A 12,056-nucleotide genomic window follows, 5' to 3' on the forward strand; every position below is an offset into this window, starting at 1 on the left:
ATCTCAGGGCTTGTAAGCTTTTGTGACTTAACTTTTAATGCTTAAATTAAAAGTGTCTGGGTTTCTTTGTTTTCTACTTCTACCTTTAACAAAAAAATATCTCCTATTCAGAGTGACTGTGCAAGTCAGTCAGGAGCAAGCTCTGCTATATGAAGAGATGGACTTTAACAAGTAATTCTTCAGAGTGCAGAAAATAACATTTCCAGCTTTTAGCTGTGGCTTTTCAGGAACTGCCTCCTCTTTCTAACTGTTGAAACCACTGTTGATACAGATCCATTAGAGTCTCTTTAGCCTCCTCTCTGTTTTGGATGCATAAGGGTGTGTTTGAAGCTACTAGTGGGTACAGAAAGATGTGGTGGTGGTGGTAGCATGGGTATTTGCTAAGTATTACTAAGATTTTCATGTATGTACATGGTTCTTTCTTTTTATGAAGACATAAACAGGGTTCTTAAGCATATATTCATGCTGACTGCTACTGTCTTTTTTTCTTATTAGGAAATGAAGAAAGAAATTGCAGCCTTCAGTAATGCTCAGCTATCAACTTGATTTCAGCATACTTCTACTCTATGATGTTTTCATTGCATGTTATATGCGTGTAATTCAACAAAGGTTACTTCTACGTATTTATACATATAGTAAACAAATAGATCTTAAAATTTTTAAGAAAGCTCAAAGTCTTTTAAGAGCTTTGATATTTTTCCCTATACATAGAAATGTATCTACGTGGCATACTGCTGTGATTGCCTTTGGAATGCTGCAGATCTGAGTATCTCCCAGATAATTTCAGTACCTTTCTTTAAAAGAAAACAATCGAAAACTTGATACACTTTTATGACTGTTTTCCACCTTGTGCAAATACATTTTTCTGAAATAGTCTGTGGTGTTGTGTAGTCCATTGCATATTTGTGGTGGTTTAATCCCTGCTGGGGTCTGAGACCACGCGACTGCTGCCCCTCCCCCGCAAAGGGAGTGAAATGCAAAGCCCTGGGGCTGAGATAAGGAGAGGTTTAATACAACAGAGCAAGAGCAACACAACAAACAACAACTTTAACAATAACAGTAACAATAATAATAATGAACAGAGCAAAATATCTACCAATACAGCAGTGAGAAGCACGATGGCACAACACACACACGTGTTAACAGACCCATCTTGCTTCCGCGCACGGATGTGACCTCTGTCCACAGGGTTATCTGAATAACCCGGCTAGAGCTCCCCCCCCACTGCTGGGGAAACTTAACCCTATCCTGGCTAAACCAGGACAAGATTACAGAACGGTTTTAAACCACATCTCATTTTGGTATATGAAAAGCAAATCCTTTAGAAACCTCTTCACACATTTCAGAGGCAGGTTTTTTTTAATTACCTGATAGCACCTTAAGTGGTTTTCATAAAGCAACAACCTGAAGAATGTGGGAAAAACACTCCTTCCACAAATATAAGAACTTTTGCTGTGGCCTATTTTTGCCAGTCAGAGAAGCCTAACTTGAAACAAAGCAAGATTTACCACTGTAACTTTCTAAGGTAAAGTTTATTCTTGCTTGTAATGACAATCTTGATACTGGGGAGTAGCATTTTAATAGGAATTGCTAGTTGCGGATGAGGTGATCTTCTTGTAGTTGAATTAATTTGTAACTATTTTTCTAGTTACCTGGAGAGAATTTCATCTCCTTATTACATAGAAGTGAATATATTGTTGGTGATAAATATATTTAGAGTAAAAGCAAAGCAATAGCCCGTTTTGATATGCCTCTTCAAAGCAGCACATTTCTCAGTTAATTGGACAGAGTTATTTTTTTAAAAATAGATAGGCAAAGCTTAATTTTATGAGAATAAAATTTTGTATCAGTTTACAATAAGCGGCACGATACATTGCTCTTGTGTAATGTCATCTCACATACAGAATGTCTGGTGATGGTGAATGCCTAACTGCAATCCCTCTGTGTGTGGTTGGTTTCTTAGGTATGTTTTAGTTTTCTTTTTTTTGTTTCTTTCTAGTGTGTTTGTCCAAACCTTAGTGTACTACACAGAATTTTTTGATTTATCTGTATTGTTTGGATGGGTATTGATAAAAAATGAATCACCTTGTTGGGTTTTTTTGTCTGCTCTACCTACTTCCATCACAAAATAATTTTGATCATTCAAAACCTTACCCTTAAAAACCAGTGTGAGTCTGAAGACTTCAAAATAAGGACTGTATGTGAGCACCTTACCCCACTCTTGCTGTGTTGGTTATACAGCAAAGGCAAGCTCAGGAGGAAGAAAAACGACATTGAAAATTTGCATTTCAGTGTAATGTCTTCCATTGGAAATGTAATATAGGAATTAACGTCATTTTTCCTTAACTTGATCTCCACCTTGGCTGCTGTCACCAATTCTCGATGGGACTGTGGGGGTGGTTTGCTGACCCTGTTCCCCAAAAACTGAACCAGAGTGACTGGAAATGATGAACCAGGAACATCACTGGGATTGGAACTTTTGCTCTTCGAAGCTTTGATCAAACTCCTTCCTGTCGCTAGTCTCAACAGGATACTGTACCTATGCAGTTTTTTAAAAACATTGTAATTGTGTAAATTTTGATCTTCCATGACCAACTGTTAACTCGTTAACAGTTCCCATAAGCCACCTTCTTTTCTTTCTCAGGGAAACAATCATATTTTAGTGTCTGAACTAAAAAGGCAAAGAGCGATGAAAGAAAGAGTATGTAGAAACGCAACATTTTTGAGAAGCAGGCACTGGGAGTTACCTAAATATTGAGTAAAATATCTAGGTATGTACTAAAGGAACAGGTCCCCTTTCTCCAAGTTCTGTAACAAAGCAAAAAAAAAAAAAAAAAAAAAAAAAGGTAGGTGGTGTTTTTTTCCTCAGAGCCGTTACTTCTGCGCTCCTCGCCCCTGTGGAGCCTGTGGCAACGTTCTCCCTCAGCGATAGCTCGGGGCGCCTGAGGGACCCTCGGGGCTGGCGGCAGCGGAGCCGCTCTCCCGGGGCTAGAGACGACGCTGTCCTTAACACCCGTCCGGGTGCGTGGCGGGAGGGTGCCAGCGCGGAGCCGAAGTTTGTCGGCGGAGGAGCGGGCTGTGAGGGCGCCGCTGCCACCCGGCAACTGCCGGCCTGTCGCCCCCGTTCCTCCCCGCCGCAGCCGCTGCGCGTCGGCACCTCGCCGGGCCGAAGGGCGAGGAGACGCCGGTGGCCCCCCGGGCTGCGGCGCTGCGGCGCCGGGGCAGGCCCCCCGCGGCCGGCCGCTGCCTCGGCGGGGCCGGGCCGCCCTCCGGCGGGTGTCCGCCGCCTGACGGGCGGGGCGGCGGCGGAGCGGCTCCGCCCCCGCTCCCTGCCAGGGAGGCTGAGGCACCGGCCGCCGCTGCCCGGCCTCCCCGCGCACCCGCCCCGGGGCAGCGAGGCGCCGGGAGGATGCGAGTGGGTGCCGCGGGCGGCGGCGAGGCGAGGGCCCGGGCGCCGGCGGCGTTGGGAGTTCCCCGCTCACCCGCCGCCCCCCCGCCCCAAAAGAAGTGCAGTAGTTTGTGAAACGCAAGATGGCGGCGCGGCCGTGAGCGAAGGCGGCAGGCGGGCAGGCAGGCGGGCGGCGCGGGCTGAGGGGGCGAGGCGGAGCGGCGCCGTCAGGTAGGGGCTCGCGTCTCCCGCCGCCGCTGGCGCGGGCAGAGAGGGGGCTCTTGTCGCCGGGAGGCGGGAGGGCGACCCCCGCCCCCCCGCCCGGGGAGGCGTGCCCCCCGCACGCCCCCGCTTCCTCGGGGAGCGGGCCAGGTGCTCTACCGGCGGCGACGGGGCAGCGCCAGCGCGCCCGCCGCCCCGCGCCTCCCTGGGGCAACGGCGGCTCCTGGCCGGCGGGGGCGGGCGGGCCGAGCCGGGCCCGGCGGGGGCGGCCGCCCCGCTGCCGCCCGCGGGGTGGGCGCGGTGGGCCGGCAGCGCCCCGCCCGCCTCCCTATTGTCTGGCGGCGGCGGGCGAGCGGCCGGCGCTGTCCCCGCGGCCGGGGGGGGGTGTCGCCTGCCGGGGGCGGCGGGCTCCAGGCTGCCTGCGGGAGGCAGAGCGGGGGGGAGAGCCGGGGCGTAACTTCGCAGCGGAGCGCTCCGTGCCCTCCCCCGCCCCGGCCCGCAGGGGGATTAAAGCCCTTCGAGCCCGACGACGGTCTCCTCTCCCCGCGCTTCCCTTCTCCGCCCTGTGCCAGCTGCGAAGCCCGGAGCCTGCGCGTGGCTTTGCTCGCCGCAGGGCGGAGGAAGATTCGTCTGACTCGTCCGTCAGAAAGGAGAGTCAAGAAGTTCAATCCCGGGGCGCCCGGAGGAGCTGGCGAGTTGCCGCCCGGTGTCACCGGGCTGCGCGCACCCCCGCTGGCGCTCGGGCTGACGGACTGACTGACAGACTGACAGCAGCCGACGAGCCATGAAGTTCTGGCTCCGGAGTTGTCTCGCATCCCGTGGCGTTGCAGAGCGGGGGCGAGTGTGGAGGAACAGTGCGGTGTATGTGCAGGCCAAGTTGGGGAAGATGTCTGGTTTACGCCTCTGGGGGTGTCTGAGTTTTGGGGCGCCTTCTGACGCTCGGCTCTCCCCTAGATCAGGATGTGCAGCACGGCAGATCAACACCGACTTCAGTAAACCATGTAATGGAGGCAGTTCTGGATCTCTGAAAGGGCTCAGAGTGTCTGCAGTAGTGAACGTTATCTGGTAGGTACTTGTGCTTGATTTCCGAGCTGGTTGGACTTTCTGGTAGGTTAAAGTTTACTTTGCACCGCATCATGTGAAATAGTGAAGGCTGAGATGTCCCTTGGTCTGCAAGCTGGAATAGGTGCCACTTTTACACTAGAGAAGTAGGGAGAGTGTATTGGGCGTGTCAAAGTGCATATAAACATTGTATAAATAAAAAGTGGATTTTGTTATGAAATTTGTTATGTGAAAACAAATACTCCATTAAAGGTAGGAGTGAAAGAGGAATTTTAAAAGCTGTGCTCTTGGTTTTGACCAGCAGTCTGATTTTTGTTTGGTTTTGCTTAGAAGGATTTCACACAAAAAAAGAAACCTTGTGAGTACTCACAGAAGCCCTGTTTAAAGCAACCTGCGTGACGCAAGCTAGGGGACTGCCCTGAATTGGGACCTCTTTGAGTGAGTGCACATCACTTAGAAAACCCTTTTGTTACTGTCTTTAGACATTGCCAGCAAGGCAGTCTATTTCACTTGTATTGTTAAATGAATTCCCCTGAGCCGATTAGAAGTAAATGCTGGTTTTTATAACTGAAATGATTTGCTTTTAACTTTGGGCTAGTGGTTCTTGTGTCTTTGCTAGACTGAAAAGCCCTCTGTTACCACATTTGGGTAATGTGTCTGTATACTCTTGATTGTCCCCAGACTTGTCTTTGTAAAACATAGCAGTTTGAGGTAGAGCTTTTCTTTGTGAGGCTCTCTCTCTTTCTACTCTCTTCATGTTTCTTATGACTCTCTTCTGGATTATTTCCTCTCTTGCAACACCCTTGATGACCAGTGCGTGCTTTAGCTGGATCCAGTGGCCTGGTGCCTAGCCTTGATTGCTGTCCTTCATCACTGTTGGTTATTATCTGCACAGACAGTATTTATCACTGCATACCAATATAGCACTGGAGACTGTTAGAGCTGTGTATCGAACAGTTCTGCCTTTTGTAGATTTCTCAGTACTGAAGAATTTCTATCAAATAATGGACTTTGTGTTATCGTTAGGTTTCCTTTTGTTCCTGATGTACTGAAAAGACTGTTTCTTGTGTCTTTTGCTTCACTGAGCAGTCTATAGCACTTCACTTAAGCTTGTTGCTGTGGCTGAGCTTTCCCCTGTTTTTTTGCCCCATTTGTTTACAGGTAGTCTGAGGGAAAGGATTAAATCTTGGTTAGCTTCTTCATCTAGTTATTAACACTGGTGACCCTTTTGTTTGGATGTGACTTTAGAAGAGTCTTATTTCAAAAACAGTCATCTATCTTTAAAGTCGGATTCTTTCCTCAAGTCTGAATTCAGGATTTTTTCCAGCTTAATGGAACTGGAACTTTTAAAGCACCCAGTACATATAAACTGGGTTTTATTCTGTTTGCACATAATAAATATCACCAGGGCACAATCACTTGTAGCTAAGCTATGGCTAATCTTTATTTTGGTGATCGGTTTCTCTTTACCTGGCAAGCAGAGGTCTAGTCAAGAGTTCCGTGGTGTCAAATTCAGTATTTTTATGTTTTCTAATTTTTAGAAATCCTGAGCCTGTTGCAAAATTTACAGAATGATCTTTTCAGTGTCTGATTATTAAATTAAAGTCCTGTGTGATAACAGTTTTGGGGTCATGGCATGAGGGAAGGTTCTGAACATTTCTGAGTGCATGGACGTGCTGTTCTCTTCTGGGTATTAACGGTCAATATTCCCTCTCCTTGTGCTTTAGATGTGGGGTCATTGATCCACAAATGTCCAAGATGGTTCACCTCCGAGTTGTCAGTGACTTGTTTACAAGTGTTGCAGTTTTCAGTATAGTACCATTTCTCCTTTTTCTTTTGTTTACTTGGTATTTCCTAAATAGGCAGCAATGTTGATCTTCGTGTTCTACTCCTGTATCTCCCCACTGCGTGTCAGTAGCATCACCTTTGTGAATACATACCTGTAAGAATACGATTTTCTGTTGTTATTTTTTAAGTTTCTGATATTGTCAAATTAGGCATTAAAGCAGCTTCTTTTCTCAGGCTATCAAAGGGATGTGATTACTTACGTTTTCAGCATTATTAGAATCATTATTATTAATTCCAATTTATTGTCTTTATTCTGATTCATCTTCGCTCCTTTTTTCTCTCTTATTTTTTAAATTTTTTGTGGCTAGTTCAGTACCTTTCCAAACATTCAACGCCCTTTGCTGCATAAACAGTTGTTTCTTTTTCTGTGGAGGTGGAAGCCACCAAAAATGATACATTTCCTTATCCTGTACCAGCCAGATGGCATTTCACAATTCTGTGCCTTGCATCACTTTAACTGATGGTTCATTTCCAGTTCTGTTGCCTTTCTGTCAAGGAACTGGAAGGAACTTCGGAAGGTCCACTCAAGTCTTTTCCATATCTTCAGAGTTCAATGAACTGTAACGTATTTCATAAAACTGTGTCTCTACTACAGTGGATCCTTTCAAACCAGCTTCAGAAAACGGCCTAAATTGAGCACAAGTCTGCTGCTGTTGCTTGTGGGAAGATGTGTACCACGCTTTTATCCTTAAGAGCTTTGAGATCATAGTAGACGTTAAAGTGCAGTAGAATGAAGTGAAAAGAGTATGATCTAAAGGGGCAAGAACTGGAATGTAGAGTAGCACATGCATTTATATTGTTAAAAATATAAAAAGGGCAGTATCACGCTAAAGCACAGCAACTAGGAAAATTGCCGATGACTAAAAGAGGAATGAATGCGGCTAGATGGGAGAATGTTTAGGAAAAATGGTGAAGCACTTTCAATATGCTACTTTCTGCACTCCTTAAATGATGTCAAAGATAGCAAAGAACTTAATATTGCAAAAATCCTTTAGCAGCTTGACCTCTGCTTATGCCTAGCAAGTATAAAGGAGCTCAGTACATTCTACTTCCAAAGAACCAGCTTCAACTTGTGTTTGGAGCCATTTAAGAAAGTGAGTTTGGTATTTTAGGTTCACTCCATGCAACTTGGCCTTCCCCGGTGACATTTTGCAATCTGCTGCTCACCCTCCTTATCCATCGGTCTCACTAGGAGTTGAAGGAATTTAACGTGCTGCCAGGGGACCCACAATTTGAAGTCATTGCTCAAGCAAGCCTTGAAGGCTGGCTGTTTTGTTTAAACAGTGGGCAGACAGGACTGTGTCATGAGGCATGCATAACACCTGTCCTTGCTCTTTGGCAAGGCCAGCATCGTTCTGTGAGCTCCAAATTCACCCCACCAGACAGAAGGACAGAAATGAGCTTTTGAACTTTCTAATGGTTATGATAAAAGTTCCACACATCCAGCACTCTGAATCTTCAAAGCATCTTATGAACCACATATGTGTGCCCAGGTGGCCAAGAAGGCCAGTAGCATCCTGGCTTGTATCAGAAATAGTGTGGCCAGCAGGACTAGGGAAGTGATCATCTCCCTGTACTCGACACTGGTGAGGCTTCATCTTGACTACTGTGTTCAGTTCTGGGCCCCTCGCTACACGAAGGACATTGAGGTTCTGGAGCGAGTTTAAAGAAGGGCAACGATGCTGTTGAAGGGTCTAGAGCACAAGTCCTGTGAGGAGCAGCTGAGGGAACTGGGGATATGTAGCCTGGAGAAAAGGAGGCTCAGGGGAGACCTTATCGCTCTCTACATGAAAGGAGGTTGTAGCAAGGTGGGTGTTGGCATTTTCTTCCAGGTAACAAGTGATAGGATGAGAGGAAACGGCCTCACGTTGCACCAGGAGAGGTATAGATTGGATATTAGGAAAAATTTCTTCACTGAAAGGGTTGTCAAGCACTGGGACAGGCTGCCCAGGGAAGTGGTTGAGTCACCATCCCTGGAGGCGTTTAAAAGACATGTAGATGTGGTGCTTAGGGACCTGATTTAGCAGTGGGCTTGGCAGTGTTAGGTTAACGGTTGGACTTGATGATCTTAAAGGTCTTTTCCAACCTAAATGATTCTATGATTCTATGTATTGGATAGGAAATAGCTTACAATGTGAATTAGGCAATCGTGTAGGTTTCAAGGGCTGATTCCTTGTTTATAGGTGAGGAGTGCGCTTATTTTAGCATTGTCTTACCTTACAAAGGTGCTAAGAACTTCATAGATGGAAATGCGTGTTTGTATAGTCGGAGGCAGTCTTGGTAGAGGTCTCTAAGCTTGGCTTTCCTAAAAATTGAGATATATTAGCCTAAGCAAAACATGGTACTAACATGATTGCCTTCCTCCCTGTTTTATAATGGAAGGTCATGCTTCCTATGTCAAAGTGCTGTTGATTTTAAGCCTCTGCTATTGGCTCTGTGCACTGGTGTAAGGCTCTGTTTTGGTAATTAAGTCAAAATGAGATCTAGGAATATTGTATGCCCTAAAAAGAGGGGACACAATGGTGAAGGAGTCAGGAAAGAACAATTGTTACTACCTGGGCTGTAGAAGACTGGTAGTTAAACCTTAGGTACAGCTGTGTGCTTCTTGAAAAAGTCCAGATTCCTGTTTAATCTTTAGAGTACTTTCAAAGTAGAATACTGCCTTTTTATCCCTAGCTCAGCTGCCTTCAGCAACATCAGTTGGAGCTGAGGGTGCTCTGCCAATCAGAGCTGTATCAGGAGTAGTTAGGCACCTGGCAGCAGTTGCCACCTAACTAGGTGGAGCAAGTGTGAAAACTCAGGGGTTTCTGTTTCTCAGTAGGATTCTCAGCAATGTGAAACACATTTGTAGCTTCGGTGGAATTTTTGGAGCATTCAGCACTGCACAGTGTCCAGCCTTGTTTGCAGTGAGAATACTTACGGCTCTCTGTCCTCCAGACTTCTCAGTGGGGGTCCGGACTGACAAAAGGTTCATCATACCTAGAGCATCACATCAGTTCAAGTTTTTTGTGCACGGATCACTTTGAGGAATTGGTGCCCGTACAAGATCCCTGCCGGCACTGTAGCTATCTGTTAAAATATGATGCAAACCCACACAACTTTACTCCTTGTATCTTATGAGTGTTTTTCAAATTTGGCTTCTTAATAAGTTTTCCTTAAATTTGTTGCAGTTTGTGGGTAAGTAAAGAACTATTTTTTCTATTTCATTAAAAGAAATAATTTAAGATAGACTTTTTTTGTGAAATGATTGCAGCTTTGGGTGTTTTATCTTACAGTCCACAAACATTAACTTTAAATCTAATTCTTGACAAGTAGCACTTTTTTTTTAATTCTCTAATTTGTGGGTTCCTGCAGGGGAAAAATAAGGCCTTGTTAATATCAGCTGTTTGTTCCTTTCAGCGAAAGGAGGAAAGAGGTGAGAAAAAAGAGTAATATTGAAGTAAAGTAAGTTTACTCTTTCCATACATAGTAAAGAATTAGTCACATGCGCACATCTTTAGAAATACGTATGTTAATCATTGTATATAATGTTCAGAGAGGGAGAAGTTTTATGTTTCTGAATACACTGAAATTTTACTTCAGAATCCTTTGCTTTGAAAGCTTTCCAGTATATTAATATTTGTGTGGATGATGACGGTGCAAACACCACACTCTGTGGTCACATGTGCTTACTGACAAAGAGTGAGCCATACTTTCACTGCAGTTCAGGCCAGATGCATATGGGCATGAGCTGGTTCTAAGGGCAGAATTTGTGGATATATGCTCCTTTATATGAGTGAATATCCTATTTTGGGATGTAATCCTCATGAAGTTACTATCTGTGAATTAGTGAACAGGAGCCCTCTTCCTTACCAGGCAATGTTTAATTCCGGATGCTGCAGAGAGCTGACTTGGGAGAGATGGACTGAAGGTGTGAGCTTGCTGGGGGGTTGGAATTGAAGACTGCTTTGTACCAGAGCAGCTTCTCTGCACTACCTTGTGTGGAAAGATTCAGCCATTTCCACCCAAAACAACGAAATGAAAAGCTCAGTCAGCCATTTCATCTTGACATACCCCGCCCTCCAAAACAAATACTAAAAAGAAAATGTAGGGTTTGGCCCATGCATATCCCAGTAATTTCCACTGATTAAATTGATGCTTGTAATTGGGATCTAGACAGGCCATGTTTTGCAAAATACCTTTTTTCATTTCAGTAGAGGAAGTTACAAGATTTATATAGTCCCTTTGATATTTTATTTAACCAGTAACTGGTTGGGAAGGAAAGAGTGTGTTTAGTTTACCTTTGTCCTAGATTCAGTTTTAATATCTAATGTTTAAATGAAGGGGGGGGGTGATCTTTATTCTTAATGATTCATGCTGCCTCAAAGCACAGTGGTTTCTAGTTGTGTGCTGCCTTTCCCACTGGGGGATGCAAACAAAAGAACAATAATTTCAGACTCCTCCTTCAGTTTCCAAGAGAACCTTAGCTGCTCAGGGATAGCTTTGAATTTTAAAAGCATTTTTCTTCCAAATTATGTATTGATTGCACACAAAATAGCAGTGCTGTAATATGCAATTTGAAACAAATGCATGATGGTGCTCATTTGCTTTTAATACTGCTTTTTCCAGCAGAAAAACAAAAAGTGGATTCAGTTCCCATAAACCAGTCTTGCAAAATCCTCTCAAACATTTATTAGTCTAGACACAAAATATTCTCACCCGGCCTCAGCTTGACGATGGCAAAAAAAAAAAAAAAAAAGGCAAGCTAATATTGTACTTGGCTGTCAAAAAAGGGAAAGGGGGGAAAAAAAAAAGCTTGCCCCAGGCTAGTGAACCAGTAACATTTTGCTGGGGCCGCCTACAACAACAGATGCATCTTATTCCCATGGGGTTTCCAGGCCTGCCTATTCTCTTATGCTAAACTTGGACACTCTCATAAACATTCTCTTTGAGTACCACACCCCAGTCATCGTATCCTGGGCTCTTCTAATTTGGTTGATTCAAGAATGACACTAAACATGTTCGTCTTGCCTCTCCTTACCAATCTTTGTATTCTCCCATCTCCCCCCAGTTATCATTGAACTAATGCATTAACTCAAAACCAATCCTAATATATGGGAACTGGCATAATTGATAGAACTCAAAATGGTTTAAAATAGGTGATTTAATCACAATTTAAATCTGCATGTAGAGATCCTTGATTTAAATTATTTCTTCTAATCTTGATTTGCATATGCGCTTTTGATGACTTTCATAAATGGTGAATGATTCTCATTGTTTGATACTGTGGTGGTCTGCAAAATTTTGTTTTGCGAAGGGAGAAATTGTATTGGTAAGTGTTTATTTCATCTGTCCTTAACGTACATTCAGGGTATTAATTTTTACTTTTTGCCAGTTTCTTATAAAACAGGGAATTATGCATATCTTCTTCTTCAGATAATGGTTAGTTCGTGTAATTCTCAATTTATGTCAAACTGCATTTGGTTGGAAATGAAAATTTAGTTAAGAATTCCCCTAAACAGCATAACGTGTCTGTATTGTTAATTAAGCTTCTATA

At 44.5% G+C, this 12,056-nt stretch overlaps 2 protein-coding genes across 8 annotated transcripts in view; both read left to right on the plus strand.

Annotated features, from left to right (window-relative positions):
* Positions 1-876, plus strand: part of ATAD2 (ATPase family AAA domain containing 2) — a 39,726-nt gene extending 38,850 nt beyond the window's left edge. The window contains exon 28 of the mRNA XM_074845957.1: positions 496-876. Within this exon, the coding sequence (XP_074702058.1) occupies positions 496-546 (51 nt within the window). The 3' untranslated portion in view covers positions 547-876. The remainder of the gene's footprint in view (positions 1-495) is intronic.
* Positions 877-3,355: 2,479 nt separating this feature from the next.
* The window catches only part of ZHX1 (zinc fingers and homeoboxes 1), a 28,128-nt gene continuing 19,427 nt past the window's right edge, over positions 3,356-12,056 (plus strand). For 3 of the 7 annotated variants that reach the window (XR_012625893.1, XR_012625913.1, XM_074846346.1), the window contains exons 1-2: positions 3,356-3,619; positions 4,565-4,675. The gene's annotated coding sequence lies outside the window, so the exon portion shown is untranslated. Of the gene's footprint in view, positions 3,620-4,058; positions 4,676-12,056 lie in introns of those variants that run through there. The other 4 variants (XM_074846606.1, XM_074846519.1, XM_074846737.1 and 1 more) reach the window with 4 other exon arrangements.

Source organism: Strix aluco, chromosome 1 (genome assembly GCF_031877795.1).
Source record: "Strix aluco isolate bStrAlu1 chromosome 1, bStrAlu1.hap1, whole genome shotgun sequence".
Classification (NCBI taxonomy): Eukaryota; Metazoa; Chordata; class Aves; order Strigiformes; family Strigidae; genus Strix; species Strix aluco.